Raw genomic sequence first — 23,998 nt, 5'->3', positions numbered from 1 at the left:
CCCGTACTATAGCTTTGAACACACTGAAGGTACACACTCCGACTCCTAAAAGAAGCTACATATTGTATCTGAAACTTATACTTGGCCCGGTACAGTATCTCAATTGGAGTATGGAATTTACCCTCAAAGTTTTCTTTGTGGCTATAGCTGTATGACTGCGCTGCCAGCGAGGATCTGATGGGAGGGGGGGTGTGATAGAAGGTCAATGGGTGTGGGTGGGGTAGGGGAGGCCGGGGGAAGGTCAATGGGGGTGGGGGGGGGAAAGGAGACATATGTACTACTATCAGTAATACTTTGAACAATAAAATAAAATAAAAAGCCCCAAAAATAAAAAAATAAAATGAAATAGCTAAAAGAAAAAAAGAAATAAAAAGAAATAAAACCACTCTTGCAGGGATAAATGAAAAGATACATGGGTGCCCAAAATGCAGACGGAGCTCTGTTTCAGTAAGTGACCATCCAGGGACTCCAGCTTGGAGTGATTAATACAGCCTACTTTTCCGAGTATTTTTTGAGCTGTATGCCTGGAAGTGACGTTAATACCACTTAAGATCTATTTGCCTAAGCCTTCTCTCGGCTGGGCTTTGAAGGCACAAATAACCCTTGGCAACAAATACGCTTTCTTCACTTATGAAGACTTCATGCAAGACGAAAGTACTTAATGTACTACTTCTCTGTATCCCTGGCAAGGTGAAATGGTTGGATATGTTTTAAGTTTATACAGTTTGGATTTGGCCAGAGTCTACATAGAAGAATAAGGGTGGCAAATGAGAAAGCAAGGGACCCTTAAAATTAGTTTGCTTGTCTGAATTAGCATGACAATTCTCAGAAAGTTAGTTTGATTTATGATTAGAAAAATATCCCAGTGGCAAAGAAAGCTGATATTAGACATAGTAACATTTAAGTTCTAAAATCATAGAATTAAATCAGGTTCTTTTATAAGAACAGGCCTATTTTCTCTTGTTGCTGTTGCAGTATTGCTTATTAAATAAATTAAAAAAGAAGCCAACTCAGTCTGTTGCTTTTTGTTCTCAGAACTTAGTCTGCTTATTAATAATGGCATCCAATAAATATGTAATTGATCTGAGTGCCTTTCACTTTCTAAAACGAGTCTCTTAAATATAAACCAAAACTTCATGCAAATGCTTTGAAAAGAATTTTATCTTTTTCTTTAGACTTGAGGAATTTTCTTTCTTTATTACTATATTTTTTTGGATTGGCAAGTATTTTTTTTTTTTAGAAAATTTGAACTTCAGCAGAGCTTAGGTCTGAATTAGCAGTAGACTTAAATTTATGGATTCCAAATTAATGGTGTTTCACTATAATTCAAAGAAAAATATATGCGAGATTAGCTTTCAGGCATGGTTGGATGTAGCACGGCTTAGCTAACCTGAGTGTCTTGTGTTTTGCTTTACAGGTAATGCTAAAGTCTGGCCCAAACATACTGTACTGGAGAACTACAGGCATCCTTATGGGTTCTAAGGCAGTCAAGCCAGTTTTGGTAAAAAATATCACAATTGAAGGTATTTTGCAGCAATCTGTTTTAGTAGTCACCTATCACATTTTATATTGAGTTAAATATTGATTGAATTGTCAGTTTGATTGGCCCAAAAGTTTATGGGACAGGAATTAATATGTTAAGTATCATACAGGTGTAGAGGTGCTGGTTTTATTCCTGGAAAGTTGACTGATTTTTTGTTTTTGTTTTGTTTTTTGTTCCTTAAACTGAATTATTTAATCTGTGTGAAAAAGTACACATGATGACAATTTTAGGTGTTTTTAAATAAAAGAAAAATGTCTTTGTTAATAAGAGCCTATTATTCATTTGAGTAATGTCTATAGTGCCAGTCATTGAGCTTACTCAGGTCACTGTTGCATCCAAAAAAATAACAATAAAATAAACATCTTGGCTTGATTATGTCCCAAATCTTCTCTTGTGCTGCTTCTTTATATATATATTTCAGAGAGGAAGGGAGAGAGGAAGGGAGAGGGAGAGAAAGATAGAAACATCAATGATGATTCAGCTGCCTCCTGCATGCCCCCCCCCCCACCCCCTCCCCACAATGGGGATTGAGCCTGCAACCTGGGCATGTGCCCTGACCTGGAATTAAACTGTGACCTCCTAGTTTATAGATCAGTGCTCATTGTGGCCTGGTTCTTGTGCTTCTTTTGAATCAGCTGGGCCTTTGTGGCCTTTGTGGCCCAGGAAAGTGGCCAGTAAACCCTGAAATTATTCAGTCTCAGGGCTACTTATAATTAAAGCAGTGATTCTCCTTGATGAAAGTTTGGCTTGTGTTTTAATATTTTTAAAGTGTACGTGTTCCTGTGATGCTAACTCATTAGTCCTAGGGACATCTGCTGGCAAAGGCTGAAATTACAAACCAGAGGAAAAGTCAAGCCCTTCCTAGGGTCTGTTAAGTCTTGCCAGTGACTTAGTGAGCAGCATAGAAAGGGAACAAACAGGTAGCCACAGAGATCAGAGAATGGTAGCTTGTAGAACTGGAAGGGACCTTAGAGTTTATCCCACTCTGGGTTCGTGGAATTGTCTTTTGACAACTGAGTTTATACATTTACTGTACCTCTAACAAATGCCAATCTCTTGCTTCAGTGTTTGCTCTATTTACTGTGTTTTATTCAATATTTATCCCAGGTACCTGCATGTAGCAAACACTTCGTGGGGTTGAATGAATGAGAGAAAGGATTTGGGCTGAGCTCAGTGTCAATAATGCTCTCTCATTTCTGGTAGAAGCTGAAAGAAGGTGCTGATTTGCTCACTTCTGTTGGGTCCCTCCATGCTCTGTGTGTTAATATCCCACAGGAGTGGCATACACATCAGAATGCTTTCCATGCAAGCCGGGCACCTTCAGCAATAAACCAGGTTCGTTCAACTGCCAAGTGTGTCCCAGAAACACCTATTCTGAGAAAGGAGCCAAAGAATGCATAAAGTGTGCAGAGGACTCCCAGTTTTCAGGTGGGTCTGATCTTTGCCAATTTATACTCTATGTTCTTTTCTTTTTAAATGTACATTTGTTGAGTGTATAGACCTAAGCCAGATGTCACATATAAGTGGGACAGGAACAATGGGCTAGACACAAAAGTGCTGAAGTGAATCAATATTGAGTGGATAAAATTACTTTTACCCCTTTCTTCATGACTTTTCCTTTTGTCTGTAATTTTTTACTATTTCATACTTCACAGGTAACTGCTTGAGATGTGTTTATACTAATCTGGATTCATGCCGTACTTTTAGATGATTTGTGGACATAGAGATATATTTAGAAACTTTTCATTTGTTCCAAATTTACAATTTTAATGATAATAGAATATGTCTAACATCTTCTTGGAAAAACTGTGATATGTCCCAGGTGTATCATGGAAACACTTATTGCTCTAGTGAAAATAAAAATGTAAGCCCTTATCTTCTTTAGGCCTAGCTAGTTGTACCTAAATTCCTCTGGTAAGGTTATTTTTACTTTTTAGTTATTTCTCTTTTGTTTGTTTGTTTATTTTGTTTTTTGCCCTTTCTTAGAGTCACAAAGGACTCATTTCTGAAATGCATTTGTTGTTGTTGTTGTTGCAGAAGAAGGATCTGGCGAGTGTATGGAGCGCCCTCCCTGTACCACAAAAGACTATTTTCAGATCCACACTCCATGTGATGAAGATGGAAAGGTATTGGCAGTGTTCAGTGCACTCCATTTCATGTTTATTCAGCCATCTTCCCAATTTTAGCAGACTTTTACTTGTTGATGAGAGAGTTGAATGAGCTGATTTATAACACATGTATCTAAAGTAGTTCAGAGGAAATTTAATAATTTATCTTCTGAAGCCTGCCTTCTTGGCTTTGATTTTCCAATCTACTAATTAGTGCTGTGGGCAAGTTATTGGCTGTGCCTAAGTTTCAGTGTTTTCATTAGTAAAATAGGGATAATCTCTGTACCTATTTCCTGAGGCTGCTATGAGAATATGAGCTATTCAATGGAAGGTTCCTAGCACAGTGCCTGGCACATACTGAGTGCCCAATAAATCCCTGCTATTTTTTTAACAGTCATATGTTTTAAAAAGTAATACTTTCAGGGGTAGCACAGCCTTAAAATGTGTCCTGTGACTCACAGGATGGAAATCCAGTAAGTCCTCACTTTAACATTATTGATAGGTTTTGAGACTTGAAGTGAACCAATTTTACTCTAGGCTAATTGATATAAACAAGAGTCAACAATGTTATAATGAAACCACAAAGGATATTGAATGAAACGACTTTACTTGGGGACCTGTTGTATCCTGTAACTTCTCTTTAATTACTTGGTTTCTCAGTAGGTTTTGTCAATAAAAAAGCCGTGCAGCCATTGGCTAATTTAGTCATGGCAGATTGCTGTGTAATTGCATTTAGAAAATGCAAAGTAATTACCATATAAACAACACTGAGCCAGAGGAAAAATGCACACATGAACTCGGCAGCTGACCTGCCGTTCTCTTAATTAAAAAGTGTCAGCCTACACTAGCCTATTCAGTAGGAGAAGTTGAGATTAAAGTGGGTATGATGCAACATGCTTTCTGTATGTTTGCATCTTCAAAATCATGACAGTTAATATCTTGACCTAATTTGGAAAATCCACATAGATGCCAGTATTGCTTTATTTTCTTAATCTGAGGTCCTAATCTCTAATTTTATACGTATATGGTTATTGTACTTACCCTTAGGTCTTAAGTTCTTTTTAAGTAGTTTACTTTTACTGCTTAAGATTAGACCACATTCCTGGTCTTGATGGACCATAAAGGGTTTGCCAGTGTTTTGGTATCAGATTATCTAGCACTTTTCCTTACCTTTAACAAACTTCAATGTTATAAAGTATTCCAAATGCTTAAGGTCTGTAACAGTACTTATGAATTATATAGCAGGAGTAAGATATAGGAGACATTAAAATTAGCGTATAAAGGATATGGCTTTAGATCTGCCTTTCTTCCTATATGATCTAAACAAGTCAAACACATTCGTCTCTTAGGATGATGGGAAAACAACATGACCTTTCTCAGTGATTAGGGATTTCTGCATTTGTTTAAAATAAAAACGTTATTATAATCGTCTTTAAAATCTTTAAAAAACAGTTTTATTGAGATGTAATTCTCACATCATATAATATATCCTTGAAGTGTCAATTCATTGTTTTTAGTATATTCACCCCAATCTAATTGTAGAAAATTTTCTTGCCTACAACCTTGGCTAGAATTTTCAGTACAATGTCAAACCCCATGGTGTCTTAACATAAAGGAAGAAGAGGACCGAGTAGGTAACCACAAGGGGAAAGAGATAACAGCAAAGGCTTCATAGATAAGGAACCCAAGTGACTGCCGGTATGTAGATGGGTGCATTGAGGAAGTGCTCAGAGCCCATGTGGATGTTGAGCATGGCTTTGAAGGCAGGAACAGGCAAAGCAAGGCAGAATGGTGCGGGTGACTGCAAGAGAGACCAATGATGAGTTCCCGGTGGGTTACAACCAGAAAGGATCAAGGTTTGGGAGAGGCAGACAGGCAAGCAATAGCCTAGTTGGGAACATCTGAGCTGTAACATGATGAAGCCCAAGGCTGTCAGGTTGGAGTGGTCCTTGGTAGATTCTTTAAAAGCACATGTAATTAATCTCTGATGAATTCAGCCAGTCTACAAAGCCTTGGTGCATTTGTGCAGGGACGTTTGAAGGAGGAAAGTCATGGACAAATTCGGTCTCAAAATTCATCTAAAGTTTAGTCCTCCCCGTCTTGAATTTTATTTCAATGTAAGAACCAGCTTCCAATTGATACCTCCATGTGTATTGTGTGTATCAATAAATTTTTTTTATTCATACTTAATAGAAATACACTTGGAAACTATAGTTCTTCTGTAATCTTAATAGCAATCTGGTAAGTTTTGCTCTATTAAGGTTTTGGTTTCATAAAACATTTCATAATTTTATCTCAAGTTGCCAAAGAATGAATTGATTGTTGGTTTTTCACCTTCACTGTGAGCCATCTGGTGCTACAAATCATTAATATTGCTTATTAGCTTTTCCCGTCAGCCAGACTTGAAAGCATCTGTCCCCGTTAGAAAGAGAGGAACAGAATCAGTCTGCCATGTGAAGCAAGGCGTTGCGAACAAAACTTTTACTGCAGAGAATTTAAAATCTGACTTCTAAATGTTTGCATGTTTGAAGGTGGTGCACATTTTCTGATTTTTAAGCATCAATTGTGCTTGGATTGCAAAGCATGTGGTTAGCTAACCTCTTGAAAATATATTTGCATATTTTATTATTTTTACGATTTCCAAATGCATTCTCCTTGACTCATGTTACTTTACCATTTACTAGCTATGTATAACTGTGGAGCAATAAACTTGAGGATAATAATAATACTGACCTCCCAAAGTGGGGGGAGGGGGGAAGATTACATGGTGGGCCCCCATGGTCAGTCCTCAGTGCACAGCCTCAGAGCTCTGCCCACTCCCATGTGGGAACCAACTATTCCCAACACTGCAGTAACTCACACACAATGCATTACAATTTTAATTAATGTCAAAAATAAATCAGCAAATTTTTGAATTGGCAAAGATTAGAAAGTTGTTTTCTGTACTTGTTAAGCGAGAATTTTAAAAAGATGATCTCCCCAATATGATGATATTTTTGCTTACATTCTTGGAATTTTATATTGCCTTTCTCGGGGGAGTTGGGAAGCCCTTTTGGATAAAGGATCTAATTTATTTTTTCAGCTATTTAGGAAGCTCCAGCAGGAACGACCATCGTTTTACAGATGGTAAGGGAGAGGCAGATGGGTGAAGTGGCTGGTTAGACTGTTTCATGATTGTAGGCATAAAACGAACGTGGAAAGAGAGAGTTGTAAAATGAAAAAAAAGTTATTTATAATTCTGTTGAGACATTTATCTAACTTTTAAAGTGTTTTCTTGAGCATCCTTCTTCAGACAAGATAGTTTACTCTTCCATAAGAGAATACTTGAGTTAAAATTGAGTGGCCTAAAGGGTTTAATATATATGATTTTCTATTAACTGAAAATGGCTATAGAGAATTGCCTTTAATTTTGGTCCTCCAGCTTCAATATTAGGCTTATTATTGCAGAAATTGTTTTGAAAGAGAAAGATATGTTGAGCAGGTTATATGTCTAATGAAGGAAGCTATTAATTTCTTTTTAAAAAAGCCATATTTAGCTATGAAAAATTTACTTAATTTTCTCTTTGCATTTAGAATACCTTTCCCCCCACTGATAATACCAATTTTGCTTTTGAAATGGCAAACCCATTTAATGGTTTGGTTTCAAAAGAGAATAATTTTATAATTACAGTGTTCTGGGTTTGGCTGAGTCATAGCTAATTTTGTTTCATTTCGTTTTGTGTGGGGGTGTATGAATGTGTGAGGAAGAATGAAAGGATAAGGTTTAAAGGACTGCCCTCTCTGAAATTAGAGGCTGTCTTTATCATTTTTTAAATTTTATATATTGATTGATTTGAGAGAAAGAGAGAAGAAAGAAGGGTAGTTACAGGGGTCTGTTCAGCTAGATTTCAGGTGGTTCTGAATAACGGTAGTTCCGTAGTTTAGTTGTAATTTTGATGTAGCCCTAGGAGGATGCCAGTACTGTGTTTATTTATACTACCACCTTGACTGGAAGCCTGGAGGCTGTCTTAACCCTGATGTTCAGTGCACATGCCGGAGGGCCTAAAACCCTTAGGAGAAAATATCTTAGCTACAGGTCTTGGAGTCTAATATTATGTTACTGGAAAAGATCCAGAGAGTAACTACCAATATTTTTGAAATAATAGGATGAAAATGTGAAGCTAGACATATTCTTCTTTAAAAATAATTTTTTTTATCACTATGTGGAAAGGTTGGTGGTGGGTACTGTGGTTGAGGGAGAGGGAGAGAGTAGTGCAGGTCTCAAAGTGAAAAATAGAGTCTCTGCATAGAAACTTACTTGGTTAAGGAGTAAATAAAGTGAGTGGATAGAAGAGTAAGGGCCATAATCACCATATCTGTATTTTAAAGAGGAATTTCATGATGAGGAACATGATCTGTCTGAAGTATAGCCACCTTTAGTTTAAGGCAAAAATACTTGGAAATAATGGTCGTTTGTCACTAAAGTTTTATTTATTTTTGGGGAGTCTCATTTTCTTACTAATGTTTTAGATTGTCTTTATTTGGCTCTTCTAGTCTATCACTATTTGGAATTTTTCTAGGCTGTCCGTTTAACATTTGTGCTATTGGAAGTTTAAAGCAAATAAAGGATATTAAATGACTTACAAGCCTTTTTTTTTGCAGACACAGATAATGTACAAGTGGATAGAGCCCAAAATCTGCCGGGAAGATCTCACAGATGCTATTAGGTTGCCCCCTTCTGGAGAGAAGAAGGATTGTCCACCTTGCAACCCTGGATTTTATAACAATGGATCATCTTCTTGCCATCCCTGCCCTCCTGGGACGTTTTCAGATGGAACAAAGGGTAGGATATCAGTTAGTCCAATACTCGGACCTTTAGCATACTAATCTTGTTGGACTCCTGTAACTTTGTTCTAATTGTTCTTATGAAATCATTCTTTAAAACATACATTTTTTTTCAGAGACTGAAGTAGAGTTGAGAAATATGATAATGGTATCATGAGACTGCAGTGGTTTATTTAACATATCGTAAGGATTGCTTTTTAATGGCATTTTGTGTAAGACACTCTTATGGGATGACTCTGCCTTTGGGTAGTGATAAGAAGTTCCACCATATTAAACAATTAAGAATAAGCACTTCATTTGCAGAGTATGTGTACACAGATATTGATGCAAGCATAAAATATAATGTCTTCTAATTCAGCTTTATATTGGAATAATAAGTCACATTTTGTGCAATAATATAAAAACTTGCTCATTTTAATCATATAGCATATTATATTCCCTAAGTAAATTGTTTCAAAGTATGTAGTTGGGAAAATTTTAGTACTTACCAAATAATGTCGAAGGTGGTTAGAGAATTTGTTTTAATTTTGGTAGACAGGGATTACAGTGCATTTTAATTGCAGATTTCTTACTGGAATATAACCATGCAGCATACTTAATATCCTGCGCCTTTGAGAAATAACATGAAAAGGACTTAAGAGTCAAATTGTCTTGGGTTTGAGTCCATATCTGGCAGGCTACCAATAGTGTTATCTATTCAAGTTACTTAAACCTTTTGAACTTCAGTTTTCTCATCTAAAAATTATGGGTAATAATATCTAGCTCATCATTACTGAGCAGGTTATATAAAAATGTCTCCTGCAATACTTTGGTACCAGAAGTGTTTGCTCAGTGAACATTTTCTCTCCCTACCCCTTCTCTTACTGATGTGATAATGCAAAGTGTCTTGGGTAAATAAAAAAAATGGTTAGAAAAGACCCTTCCATTTCAATAGAGCAGATGTTAATTTAAATCAGGTTTACTCATAAACCTTAACTCTTTCCAAACCCCTCAACTCCTAGTATTTTTTTAACATTTAACATTTTGAAGTTTAATGTTTTGAACTTCAAATAATCAATCCATAATTAAATTGCATGATATGCTGTTCCATTTAATAACCAATAGGAAGTGTGAAATGTTTACTTATTCATGAGGTGAAGGGTACTGATTCTAAAATCACACGTAAGAGAACGTGTTTCAGACTTACTCTTCTTGTAGGGGATAATTCAGTCGTGGCAGTTACTCCCAGAAATGAGGGGGAAATCACTTTAAAAGATTTTATATTTTTCCCTTTTCATGTAAGTCAAGTATATATGTGTATAATGTATTCAGAATTATTTTTCTTTCCAGATTGTTTTTGAAAAAGTTATTAATTCTTCAGGGAGTTGATGGCTCAGGATCTCTCCTTCCCACTTCCCTCTCTGCTAATTAAAATTCAGCAGTGCTTGGAACAAAGGGAGACGAAGTTGTCAAGATGCAGTTTAACAGTCACTGTTTGCCCCACTTGTCTCCTGCAGAATGTAGACCATGTCCAGCGGGAACAGAGCCTGCCCTTGGCTTTGAATACAAATGGTGGAATGTCCTTCCCGGCAACATGAAAACCTCCTGCTTTAATGTTGGGAATTCAAAGTGTGATGGAATGAATGGTGAGTTCAAAGTCAGCCTCTTGGATGTATTTTGGCAGCAGAGACATTCAGTTTCAGCTCTTTACAAACATACTACCTGTGGGTACGAGAAACTTCAATCTTATTTGGCTGCTTGCCCATCTTCGGGCCCTCACATAAAAATAGTAATTGTGGTGTTACAGCCGGATGACTTTCCAAAGGAATATAAGCTATTTTGCATTGGGGTCAGTGGAGAGATAGATTGAGGAGGACCAGTTATGGTTCTAAATACCAGAGTAGATTCCCAAGGGAAGTAATGAAGTCTATGACATTTGCCACTTTGAAGGGTAGTGTGGCAGCATTTCTGCCTGGATTAGTTTGTTCTGGCTCAGCACTGAGCTGTGGTGAGAGGTTGTTAAATCATCTCTATCTCTTTTTGCCTATGAAGTCTGTGACCCTGATTACAAACTACTGATGAACCCCACTTACTGAAAACTTGAAAACATGACAGAGTTCTATAGGATGGTTGCTGAATGTTCTTACATTTTAAGTTCTTAGAGAGCTTAGCACTTAGTCGTGCCTATGGTATATTGGTTGTTTCTGTGCAGAGGACAGATTCCCCCGCCACCCCCCATCACCTTCTATGTACATCTGTATCTCCCATACTCTTGACAATTGTAGTGTGTGTGTCTCTCTCTCATATTCTTCTGAATCTTCAGTGAGGTAGAACCTAGTCTTGTCTTTCTATCCCTAGTGCATATCATGGTTCTTAGCACTCAGTGCCAATTGAATGAGTGGATAAGTGAATGAACGTAGATCAAGAGTTAAATTTGGGAACAACAATATAGAAAACTATAAAAAATAACTCCAGACTTCAGATCTTCTTCATTAAGTAATTTGAGGTTTCTATTTCTCATTGGCTACCTGGAGACTAGGATTTTCTATCTTATTGTATTAGAATGAATGAAGACCATCTGTTTTAGTTAAAAAAAAGATAGTCATGCCTCACTGAGAAATAGTTTTCTCATTAAATAACTTTTATGCAAAAATATGCATTACTTGATTATTTCTGAGGAATCATAAGGAATGTCTTTATTGGTAGGTAGGAGTCTACCTCTATGTGTAATTTGCAACTTCAATGTAAAAATAGGGAATTCTTTTGAAGTATTTCTAACTTTGAAACACTACTGGTCTTTTTGTAACTTCATTTAAAAATTGTTAGAAATCAATAATGGAATTTTTACTAATAAAGATGATCTTTGTCATTTCCAGGCTGGGAGGTGGCTGGAGATCATATCCAGAGTGGGGCTGGAGGTTCTGATAATGATTACCTGATCTTAAACTTGCATATCCCAGGATTTAAGTAAGGAAAACCCATTCTATTTCCTTCTGTAAGAACCCTCATGCCTGTTTCCCTCTAGAAATAGATGGAGTAGGACTGCCTTTATAAAATATATTAACACTGTGATATCCTTAGCAAATAGCAAGTAGGGTAATATGTTTAAGAATATCTATAGAATCAGTGATTGAGAAACTATCACTATAATTGTGTATTAGATGAAGCTGAAAGGTTTAAACAATATTTTATCCAAATGTTACAATAATCATGATTTTTTGGATGCTTAATGAGGATATCTTAGTCCAGGTTATATGCAGTAGTATCTTATAGTTTATATGTTTATTTTTCTCTATTAGCATGTCACACATTTTAAAATCTCATTTTGCTTTAATCTTCCATGTTGAAATTTCCCGTAGGTGTCTTTTGCTTTAGGATGGGTGGTAGCCTTTATACCAGGAAATTCAAGCACAGTAACATGGTTGTGGAGACTCCATTTATAACAAAGGGTATGGCCAAGCAGAGATTGAGTGAGGAAAGAGTTGGGCTGTAGGGAGCAGTAGATTAGGGGATGAGGAGAGCATGGCTTTCAGCTTAATGTAAAAAGTGATAACTTTGTTCCAGATTGTATTTAGAATGCACTATAATATTGTAATTTTAATGTCAAATAGACCACCAACATCTATGACTGGAGCCATGGGTTCTGAATTGGGAAGGATAACATTTGTCTTTGAGACCCTCTGTTCTGCTGACTGTGTTCTGTACTTCATGGTGGTAAGTGAAAGAGTGGCTTTCAAAGGCCTATTTAGAAATCTAGAAGCTTAGCATTCTCTTTCAAGTGTGAATTTATTTATACAAGTTGGGATAAGAATCCTATTTTTCTTTCCATGCTTAGTCCCTTACAAAAGCATTTAAAAATGTCTAAAGAAGTCACTAAGAATTGTGAAATGACACCCACAAAGAAAGCATTTGTTCCTTGTGGGAAGGACTGAGGGGACCCTGGCAAATGACAGAAGTCAGAGAATATTAATCTGTTAGAACATTTCTTCATAAAAACATGCCACCAGCAGAATGAAAAATTTCCCCAATAGCAGTTAAAGCCATCAGGAAGGAAAAACATGTATTAGTAAGTGAGGGAAGAAAGTAATGTTGTTGTGGACACTTGGAAGAAAGAAAACACTACCTTGTTAAATTTAATCAATGTTGCCCGGCCGCAGTGGCTCAGTGGTTGAGCATTTACCTATGAACCAGGAGGTCAGGGTTTGATTCCCTGTCAGGGCACATGCCTATTTTGCGGGCTCAATCCCCAGTAGGTGTTGTGCAGTAGGCCAATCAATGATTCTTTCTCATTATTGATGTTTCTGTCTCTCTCTCTCCCTTCCTCTCTGAAATCAATAAAAATATATTTTAAAAAATTTAATCAATGTAGACAATGGACTTTACAATGTACATGTCATAATTTTGTCCTTTTTTTCTAGATATCCTATAAATCTCAACTCTTAGCTTAAAATTTCCTGGGGCTCATGTGGATATTAAAAGGTTGTTTGTTAAGATTTTAGCGTTATAATTAAGAAGTGACTGTATAGGCATGATTTGTTTTTGTTTTTCCAAAGATCCTTTAATAGCTAGTTAAGAGTCCATTAACAATTTCCTCCATGACATACAAGATACATGGAGATTTAAATATTTATTCATGCTTCCTAAGAGCTTAAATGAAGACAAACTGTTTTGTTCTGAAAAAAAGAAAATGGCTTCATGGTGGTAATAGGAGATCATAAATAATCTTCAACACATCCATCTATATTATACCACAAATAGCCAGTAAGTCTTCAATTCTCCCACCTCTGCCTCCTTAGTCCTTTAGTGTTAGTTCTTCTTCATTCTCAGAGCCATTCCTATTATCTTTGAACAGTAGTCTCCTATCCATTCTTCTTATCTCTATTCTGTCATCCATGCTGCTGTCAAAATATACAGACTGTCAAAATACAGCAGGAAGGCCGGGGAGGGTTGGGGGCAGGGGCGGGGTAAGAGATCAACCAAAGGACTTGTATGCATGCATATAAGCATAACCAATGGACACAAGACACTGGCGGGTAGGGGAGGCCAGGGGAAGGTCAAGGGGAGAAAAAAAAAGGAGATATATGTAATACTCTTTGTAATACTTTAAGCAATAAAACACATATATTTTTTAAAAATATCTTTAGAAACATAAAAATAATAGTAGAGGCATCCACATCAAGCTACCCCCTTACTCTTAGTGGCTTTTTGTTGCCTGTAGTAGCAGTTCTTGAAGTGTGGTCCCTGAACCAACATCACCTGAGAATTTGTTAGAAATGCAAATTTCTGAGCCCCATCCTACTCTTAATGGAAAACTCTGGTGATGGGGCCCAGCATTCTCTACTTTTAGCAAACCTTGAGGGTAGTTCTGATACACACTAAAGTTTGAGAACCAATAGCCTATAAATACACTTAAAATTCTTTAGCCTGGCCTCTGTAAGGCTTTTTCTACTTTTTGCCTACCCTCTGTTACTAAACCTACTGTGAGTTTTCACACCTTTTTAGACACCCTGAATTTGATAGTGGAGCACCTGGTACTTTTTAATTTTCTTGCCTTGCTACTCTAGGTTTGAATGACATTCTTCCTTATGCTCTTTTGCCTGGTGAACACCTATCCATACTTCAAAGGCAGCTCAAACTTTACCTCTTTGGGGAATATTTCTTTGATTCCTTTAAGTAAAATGAACAACTCTCTCCAGTGTGCTCCTGAAAGCCTTTTGAGAAAACCCTTTTTTGGTTATGTGAATATATATATATATATTTATTTGGTCTTTCTCATTTGAACAAACACTACTAAGTGTAGGTTTTACAATTATTTATTTTGATAAATCAAAACTGGAGTTTTAGCTCATGGCAGAATCTGTTAGCTGTCTTTGTGTGTGATTTGGTGTTCTCACAGGATTTTTTGAGATATCAATGAAATAGCATATAAAAATGCTTTCAAAATTGTGTAGTGTTTTACATAAATAAAGTGTTAGTTGTAGTAATGCAATAAATTCAATTTATTATTGGAATAAACATCCAAAGAAATGTTATTTACAGAGCACTATCTGCATATTATGAACTCCTTTTAGGAAATGGCATGTATGATGATTTGAATGTTTAGTAATGTGGGAATTCTGTAATGTATGAAAAGCACATTTTGTTGCTTCTGTCTGTGGCATGAACTCAACATGCATCTCTTTATAGCAGATTTGATTTCTTTATAACATGTTTGACTCCTATGTTTATATCACAGAAAGAAAAGAGACATGTATTGAGCTCATGCCACCATATTGTTAACATCCCAGATAATTCACAGAAGCCCATTCAGAATTCTAGGTCATGTATTAGGGGGTCTGCAGGAAAGGCTAATAAGAAAATTCAGGATTAGTCTTGGTTTTAATTTCTAATAAATTAGATATGTATTACATTATTTGGCTGATTTATTATATTTGCTTTCTAACCATGTTAATGATGACATATTTGTTGGAATATCACACATTTGTATGGTATTCTAAATATTGAATTTAACCAAGGAAATCAGAAATAACTATTACACAAATTAATCCTACTGAAGTTAAAGCATAATCAAAAAGAATATTTCATGAACGTAAACTAACATTCTGATTAATCTGCACTTGGGTAAGCCAGGAAGTTGCAAGTATAGAACAGGGAGAACTTACAATTTCTATGTAAGAGCTGCCTGTCAGCATCTCCCAAGGAAAAAGATAAAAATAGAAAGCCTTGCCATTTTATGAAGTTCACTGTGAGAAGTTTGAGGAATTATGTTTCCCCTTCTAAGTATATTTCTCCAAGGTAGAAGTTCACACCCCTACATGCGCATACTCATGCATACACACACACACACACACACACACACACAACCCCCCTTACACATACTATGATTTGAGACCTTTTTCATGTTACATTGACAATGTGGTTGATATATTGTAATTATTAAGCTAGTGCTTGTGTAGATTTGAGAGAAAGTTTTGAGAATTAATTATAGGGTTACATCTCTGTAGATAAATATTTACAAACCCTGCAGGGTACGCTGTAAATACAAACACATATTTTTAATGAATACACATGTGTATTAATACTGAGTTTATGCTTTTCTGTGTATATTTTTAAAGGATATTAATAGAAAAAGTACCAACGTGGTGGAATCATGGGGTGGAACCAAAGAAAAACAAGCTTACACCCACATCATCTTCAAGAATGCAACGTTTACATTTACATGGGCATTCCAGAGAACTAACCAGGGGCAAGATGTAAGTTCCAAGTTATTATTATTATTTTTAATATGAAGATGATGCTCCAGTGGAGATATATAGAAAGTGATCACTCGAATCTCCTGGAGGAAAAGATAGCTTTTATTGATGTGGAATCAAGCGTTTGGTTATGGAGTAGATTGGTATAAAAATGGTTATTTTTTTGAGAGCAAGAATGTATGAAATGGAATAATACAGTGGATCTTTGAACTGTTCTACACTGTGAACAATTATAGTTACTGGAAGCTTAAGAGAAAGAACATCTAATTTTTTTTTAAAACCTTACTTTTAAAGCTTTCTGAGACTCTGAAAAGACTAGTGACTTACTTCCTCTTCATCTGAATGATCAGGCATTTGTTCAGGAGGCATTAACAGATTTTGGTTTATAATTTCATTACAGTAATGTCTTCTTTTATAGCCTGGAGAATGTGTGTGGACACAGGATTGGGTTAACACAGAGAATTATTTACCCTCTTTCCCTGATAGGGTAGACCTTCATCCTCCACTAAGTAAATCCCATTGTATGTTTCAATAGTAGCAAGATTATTGTGTTTGTGAATCTCCAAAGATGTGAACTTCCCAACTTGAGAACAAGGTAAACCACGAGTTCAGAAGCTGCCTCGAAAGCTAAGGTGGCAGATGTAGCATTTTCTCTTGAGGCTTTCACTGGGGAACCCACTCCCCAGATTTTACTGGCCTCCAATTTTGTTATTTACGAGTGTTCAGATTACCATTATGCAGGGCATGAACATGCTAGGGATACTTCCTTGCCTTCTTTTTGCTTTGCTCCACACAAAGAGCATTGAGTCTAGAGTAGTGCTGCCCTGTACTGATAGGGTGATGCCCACTGCTTGATGAAAATGAGATCTTAATTGATCCATTATCTCAGTAAGGAAAAGTATAAAGTAAGCCACAGATTCTTGCTCTCCTTTGCAAATTCTTTCAGTAGAAAACAAAGAATCTTGATTAGGAAAAGTACTAGAGAGAGAGAGAGAGAGAGAGAGAGAGAGAGAGAGAGAGAGGAAGGCCCAAAGAGGTCACGTGATTGCATCAATATTGCACAATTAGTGTTAGGGTAAGGGCCAGGGTCTTAGTCTTCCAAGGCTAGTCCATGGCTTCTGCCCGCCAACACTGTTGGCATCTATTGTAGCATTAGGTTTGGGTTCCTATCTTGAGTAACTGGGAGATAAACGATGCTAATTCTGCTAGGTGTAAAGTCTATAAAATACGCCCGAGTTAGTACCAATTATGACATATCTATGGTGACTGTGACAAAACTCCTGGGACTCCATTACTGTGGACTTAACACATTCTAGTGTTAAGATTTTCAAAGAAAAAATAACAACAGCCCTGACCAGTTTGGCTCAGTGGCTAGAGCGTCAGCCTGTGGACTGAAGAGTCCCAGGTTCGATTCCGGTCAAGGGCATGTACCTTGGTTGCAGGCACATCCCCAGTAGGGGGTGTGCAGGAGGCAGCTGATCGATGTTTCTCTCTCATGGATGTTTCTAACTCTCTATCCCTCTCCCTTCCTCTCTGTAAAAAATCAATAAAATATATTTTAAAAAAATAACAACAACAAACCCAATAATATTGATCCATTGTCAGTTATAAACTATATGGCTGGAGCACTCTGCTTATTTTGGTGATATCAACATAAAGCAGTTTGATTGTCCAATGAGCCCCAAAGCAGAAGTCATTAGTTTCTGCTTTCTTTTTAGAATAGACGGTTCATCAATGACATGGTGAAGATTTATTCTATCACTGCCACTAATGCAGTTGATGGGGTGGCATCCTCATGCCGTGCCTGTGCCCTCGGTTCTGAACAGTCGGGCTCATCGTGTGTCCCCTGCCCCCCAGGCGACTACATTGAGAAAGAAACCAACCAGTGCAAGGAGTGTCCACCTGACACCTACCTGTCCATACACCAGGTCTATGGCAAGGAGGCTTGTATTCCGTGCGGGCCTGGGAGTAGAAGCACTCGGGTAAGTGAGTCTACTTAAAGAGAGAAACTCAGAAGTTCCCTGTAATGTTTCTTCAGGAGCTACAAGGTTGTTAGTGATATTTACAAATGATTTTTTCACTCCCTTTCTCGTTTTCTCTCCTTTTACATTTATTGATACTACATTTGTTAATATGTTCCATGTAAGTGCTAGTTTCTGGGGACATACAATTTTAAGAAAAGCACTCAAATAAGAATTCTTTCAAAAATATTAAATTTCTTGTGGTTCTGTTAAGGCGGGACAAGAAAACAATCTCTGTAGGTGGGCAATAGGAACATGCAGAGAGCAGCCAGTGTGTCTTATAATATTGTAAGGGCAAAGGTTGATGCTACATTTTGAATGAAGGAGAAAGCAGTTTTACTGTCTATTTAAACTGACCTAACAGGGACGTTTGACTGTGCAAATACCTTTCTACAAGATACTAACCTTGGAATAACTACTTTGAAAAGTTCTGAATCTTCTAAACTTTGCCTAAGAATATCTAGTTAGTTTATAGAAATTCTCTGTAGTAGTATGGTAAAATATATTATGATGAAGATGAAATTACTGAAATAGATCTTAAACTAGGACTTTTTTTGAAACACATTTTTCATAGTAACTAATACTTTCTTTCCTGCTATATTATTAAAAATTTTTTACATTTCTTAATCTTAATCAAAGGACCACTCCGCTTGCTATAGTGACTGCTTTTTCTACCACGAGAAAGAAAATCAGAGTTTGCACTATGACTTCAGCAACCTCAGCAGCGTGGGCTCGTTAATGAATGGCCCCAGCTTTACCTCCAAAGGAACAAAATACTTCCATTTCTTCAATATTAGTTTGTGTGGGCATGAGGTGAGTTCTGGCTGCAGAGGTGAGATGGAGCTATATTTCAACTCAGAGTGAGTTAATATTTTCTATGTTGATGGCCCAGTAAATTCTCTATGGAAACTGACACCCACATGTCAGAAACAGCTTTGATCGCTTAAGTCCTCTGTTGCCTCCTAGCATGTTGGTTGGCAGCTTTCTCCACCAGGGGCAACCTTGCCTGGTTCTCAGTCCATCAAAGCACTCATCCAGTCTCTTGAACCCCAAACCTTGGAGCTATGGTCTAAGTGCTTTGAGGATCTTTTGTTTGTGTAAAAGTGGATCAGGCTTGTCATCTCTCCTATTTTTTAGGCAGGCAGTTATAGTTTGAGAAAGTTTTACTGTTTTTATAATATTGCCAATTTTGTGTCTTAAAAAGTAAAAGACTTCCAAGAGAAAGTTGATCCAGGAGTAGAAAGGAGTTAAGCAGGAGACAAATGTCAGTTGATCAGATAGCCTCTGCTAATAAACAATGGGGTTTTCTTTTCTGTGGGAAGAAGCAGACCTTAACTGACACTGGTAATGGGGAGAGTTACAGGACTATATGTTCAATATTTTTTAGGGCATACAAGGTTGGGATTTCCACCATGTCTCTTTCTATATTAATTCCTGATTATCTAATAATGGTCTTCATTATGACGGCTGTGCCAAACTTTGTACAAAGAAAATAGAGATTTAATGATCACATAAATTCTTAAAAAATCTATAAATTTTACATGGCATGACATTTGTCCTGTCCTAATTTTATGTACTCAGTTGGTTAGTTCCTCAGTTTACTCAAAAATATATATTAAGTATCTATTATGTTTATTAGTGTATAAAGCAGTGAATGAAATTAATTCCATTATATATCACACTTCTTCTTAGTCTTATTCCTGTATTACCACTGTCTGTTCTTCCATCTTGTCTCTTCTCCTTCTTTCTCTTTTTCCCCACTTTATATTCTCACTCCTTTCTGTGTACTGTTGACTTTCTCTTTCCTTCCTTAGTAGTATATTTCTGCTCTTTTCCACTTTTCTCTCTTTTTGGCTTCAACAATTTAATTTGAGCTTAGTAAAAATATGTTGCACCTGTATTGTGGTGAGAAGGCTTGGTGGAGGGAAAACATTTCATAGGTTAGGACAGCCATGGGCACACTACGGCCCGCGGGCCGGATCCGGCCCGTTTGAAATGAATAAAACTAAAAAAAAAAAAAAGACCGTACCCTTTTATGTAATGATGTTTACTTTGAATTTATATTAGTTCACACAAACACTCCATCCATGCTTTTGTTCTGGCCCTCCGGTCCAGTTTAAGAACCCATTGTGGCCCTCGAGTCAAAAAGTTTGCCCACCCCTGGGTTAGGACTACCAGCTGCATTAACAAAGTGAAATCTTGATTCTTTTCTTTATGCCCACGTGTGCACACTCTACATCTAAGACCAATAAACTAGGTTCCTATTTTCCTTTGTACATTTCTTCATAGAAATAATAGAGCAAGCTATAGTCCTTTGCATTGGGACTATAGTATATTTAAACATTATATTTAAAGAGTCTTCCAATTTTTATAAATTATATCTCCCAACTATCCCCCAAATGATTATGAAAATAAACCTTTGTGTTCCCTTAAACTTACTGTGTAGTTGAGCAGATACATGTCCTTGAATCTAAGAGTATGTGAATAAAGACACTTGTTGTGACCAACTGTTTACAATTTTGATGTTGTCTTAGGATTCTGTGGCAATATGGCTTTTATGTTTCTTCTTCAGCCTTCACATCACCTTTCTGGCACACATCAGCCTATGAAGTGCAAGTCTTTTTCTTGGCATCAGCAGTTTTCTGGTCTCTTTGCATGCATTGTTATCCTATGAATTGAAGAGTTCATAGATGACTTATACTTCCTTATGTTAGATGGCTTTCATCCACCACAAATGATGCTTGCAGTTGGAGGGGGAATGCAGCCTTGAATTAGTATATTCATCATAACCTCAGTGACTCTCATCCCTGGTTGAAACATTAGAATAGCCTCAAGAGCTTTTAAAAAATACTCGTGGCTGGGCCTCCCACCAGATCTAATAAATCAGGATTGCGATGAGGAGAGAACCACTGCCCTACTCGAGTCACTGGCTAGCTGTGATCCAGTTTAAAGAGTGACCCCCAATAAAACTTCTTTATGAATTCATTTTCCTAGGGGGAGAAGATGGCTCTCTGTACCAACAATATAACAGACTTTACAGTAAAGGACATGGTGGCAGGCTCAGATGATTACACGAATCTGGTAGGAGCATTTGTATGCCAATCAACTATTATTCCTTCTGAAAGTAAGGGTTTCCGAGCAGCTTTATCATCACAGTCCATCATTCTGGCAGACACATTTTTAGGTAAGCTTCATTTCATTCATATATGCATGTATAAAACTAGGGTACTGATAACCTGCCATAGCATTGGTTTTTATCATAGATGATTAAAGCCCACAGGTAATTCTAAATCATCACTTTTTGACATGGTTAAAAAGCCCCTACAAGTGAGGTCTAGTCATTAATCTCAGTGAGTACAAGGAACTTCTGAATTTATGTATTGACTCAGATGTGATATGTGTTTTCTGAGAGTTGGCCTTATATCAGATCCTTTAGGAGTTTAAGAGACAAAATAACTTAAAACACCAAAACTAGAAAGAAAAGAACAGTAAACAGACACAATATAAACCTAAATTATAATATCTGTCATCAGTTTTCATCATGTTTTTCATACCAGAAGTAAGTTGGTGACAAGTAGCAAAGGTGAATGTGTTGAGTTTTATTCCCTGTCTGCTTGTCTATCTCTGTGGTGTCAAGAACATAGGAATATTTTAAGAAGAATTCAGGTTCCTGTTAATAATTCACAGGGATCAAATTCATGAGACTTTTTGGAGTGGGGCTTAGGAACCTAACAAGGCATATAACAATCTAACAAATCTAACAAGCTTCTTAGATGATTCTAATATGCAGCCAGATTTGAGAACCGTTGCTATGGGTTCCAGAGGAATTGAGCTTTACTTTTCAGCACCAAGGTCAGTTACTGAGCTTGTGCTCAGCATAGGAGCTGTGTCAGAAGCAAAGGTCGCTGTGATTGCTTGCATTTTGGCTCTGCCATCATTTTGTTCAGGGAAAAAATGCCTTACTTTTAGATTAAGAAAATTTTGGAGTTATTTTTGGAAATTATTAGGGTACAAGAATCTTTTTTTGGGTCAAATATGCCTGTAATGAATGTGAAAGGAAAGCTGTATTAGCAAAGTTGCCCAGCTCATTCGACAAAACTCACCAGAGGCTGAGAAGTATAATAGTGGATTGTTCAAATGTTAGAACTGGAAGAGACTTTAGAGATATTGTAATTATTGCATGCATTTTACAGATTCAGGACATAAGAGCCAAGGAAGTGAAGTGACTTAAGTAAAATTACAAAACTAGGGTATAGAATCTTTTTTTTATCCATAGACTGTGGAAAGTTTCTTATTGTCATATTAATTTAATACAATATTTCTGCTAAAATGACAGTATAAAAGTAAAGCTATTTTCTATTCAGATATACAGAGACTAAATAAACTTAATTTTCCCATATTGCTCAGTAATGTCTTTTTTATTGCCATGTAGGAGTGACAATTGAAACCACACTGCAAAATATTAATATAAAAGAAGATATGTTCCCAGTTCCACCGAGCCAAATACCAGATGTGCATTTCTTTTACAAGTAAGTGAAGATGCTGTTTCCCTTGACAGTTTTTTTTTTAATCAAAAGAATGTCACTTCAGGGTGCCAGCATAGTAGCTTATAATTAATAGATAATCAGCAATTGGTTCTTAAATAAAAGACTTAGTAAAAAGTAGGAAACATGGAATAGTTTGAAAGCCTTATATAATTTTGCTCATATATATATATTTTATATTTAAATATAAAAAATATATTATATGTTGCCTAATTTATAATATTTTATACAATTTATATTTTGCCTAATTTATATAATATTTTAAATTAGGCAATACTGCCTCTATTGTGTAGGCAGTACTTATTTATAACTTATACAACTAAACATCAGCCTGAGCGGATATGACATTTTTCCCTGCTGGAGGCTAATTCCAGCAGGTCATAAATGCAAGTTCATCAGAAGGTTGATGGAATTTAGGCTTCAGCAGGGCTAAAGATCTACATGTTATTGCCTGCTGCCAGACAGCTGAGGGCAGTTCCCCCAACCTGATGGTCCTTTACTCTTTACCAAACCTGACCTTTGATACGTATATCTGCTTTGCTATAGGGCAAAATGTGGGAATAAAAAGCCTTGGGCCCGGAGATTGGGGAGCTGAGTTACTAAAGCTAAGCCTCCCCTGACTCCCACAAAATGCCTCCCAAATTTATATTTCATGTCTAGTCTCTTTGTTAATTTGCGTCGCAGCCCTTTCTCCAGATTCCTGAACCCTAAGAGATGCGAATAAGACCCCGGCATTTCCCTTTAAAATTTCTTTTGATTATAATTTTGATTTTAATTATAGAAGCTTTACTAAACACCTTGATAATAGCTTATCACTTTACCTGAGAAAATAGTAAACTTTTTATAGTCAGTAAAAGAAAATGAGCTTAATTTGTATTAAAATTATAAAGTAGTGAACTTTGATTCCTTTTCCACTTGTTTATATAGCATAGGAGTTTTTATATGGAGGATATTTTTGTCTTTGTAATCTGTGTCATATATATTTTGTAAAATGATATGTGCTTTACAATAGGTCTTCTGCAACTACAACATCTTGTGTTAATGGCCGGTCAACTGCGGTGAAAATGAGATGTAATCCCACTAAACCGGGAGCTGGAGTGATTTCAGTCCCCAGGTAACCCTACTCTAAATGATTATTTACATTTGTATGTATTATGAGGAAGCAAAACTCTAGCATCTTAATATTTTAAAACATATTCTCTATGGATGTAAAGCAGAGAACAGAAGACTCTGTAGATTTTGGTTGTAGGTTACACTGAGTGCCTATTAAGAAGTTTTGCTGTGCCCAGCCGGCATGGCTCAGTGGTTGAGTGTCGACCCATGAACCAAGAGGTCATGGTTAGATTCCCAGTCAGGGCACATGCCCGGGTTCCTGGCTCTCTCATCATTAATGTTTCTACCTCTCCTTTGCCCTCTCGCTTCCTCTGAAATCAATAAAAAATATTTAAAAAAGAGGTTTTGCTCCATCTCAGTATTTCCCAGTCTCCTCAACAATATATTCTCCTCTGTTTGCCTGAGTGTCTAAATCTCTTAAAAAATTGCTTAGGTAATATATAGTTATACTGTTTCTATCCTTGTACTTATTCATACTGTTTAGCCTTAATTTCTTTGAGAGCTGGATTAGGAACTTTTCTGGGTGATCATTCTTTATCAATAATGAACAATTGGGGTAATCTAAATGGAAATAATCTAACCTCTGAGTCATAGTTTCTTTCTCTGTGAGGGT

At 36.7% G+C, this 23,998-nt stretch overlaps 1 protein-coding gene across 1 annotated transcript in view; it reads left to right on the top strand.

The window, feature by feature from the left end:
* LOC102428512 (UPF0577 protein KIAA1324-like) overlaps positions 1–23,998 on the top strand; it is a gene marked incomplete at its 3' end in the record, with an annotated part of 52,018 nt that overhangs the window by 17,979 nt on the left and 10,041 nt on the right. The window contains exons 5-17 of the mRNA XM_023762725.1: positions 1,418–1,523; positions 2,819–2,971; positions 3,581–3,669; positions 8,293–8,473; positions 9,972–10,100; positions 11,331–11,421; positions 12,066–12,168; positions 15,570–15,707; positions 17,426–17,689; positions 18,368–18,541; positions 20,723–20,912; positions 22,161–22,257; positions 23,285–23,386. Coding sequence (XP_023618493.1) covers positions 1,418–1,523; positions 2,819–2,971; positions 3,581–3,669; positions 8,293–8,473; positions 9,972–10,100; positions 11,331–11,421; positions 12,066–12,168; positions 15,570–15,707; positions 17,426–17,689; positions 18,368–18,541; positions 20,723–20,912; positions 22,161–22,257; positions 23,285–23,386 — 1,817 coding nt within the window. The remainder of the gene's footprint in view (positions 1–1,417; positions 1,524–2,818; positions 2,972–3,580; positions 3,670–8,292; positions 8,474–9,971; positions 10,101–11,330; positions 11,422–12,065; positions 12,169–15,569; positions 15,708–17,425; positions 17,690–18,367; positions 18,542–20,722; positions 20,913–22,160; positions 22,258–23,284; positions 23,387–23,998) is intronic.

Source organism: Myotis lucifugus, unplaced genomic scaffold (assembly GCF_000147115.1).
Source record: "Myotis lucifugus unplaced genomic scaffold, Myoluc2.0 scaffold_257, whole genome shotgun sequence".
Lineage (NCBI taxonomy): Eukaryota > Metazoa > Chordata > Mammalia > Chiroptera > Vespertilionidae > Myotis > Myotis lucifugus.
This window is presented reverse-complemented; position numbering and strand designations above follow the sequence as displayed.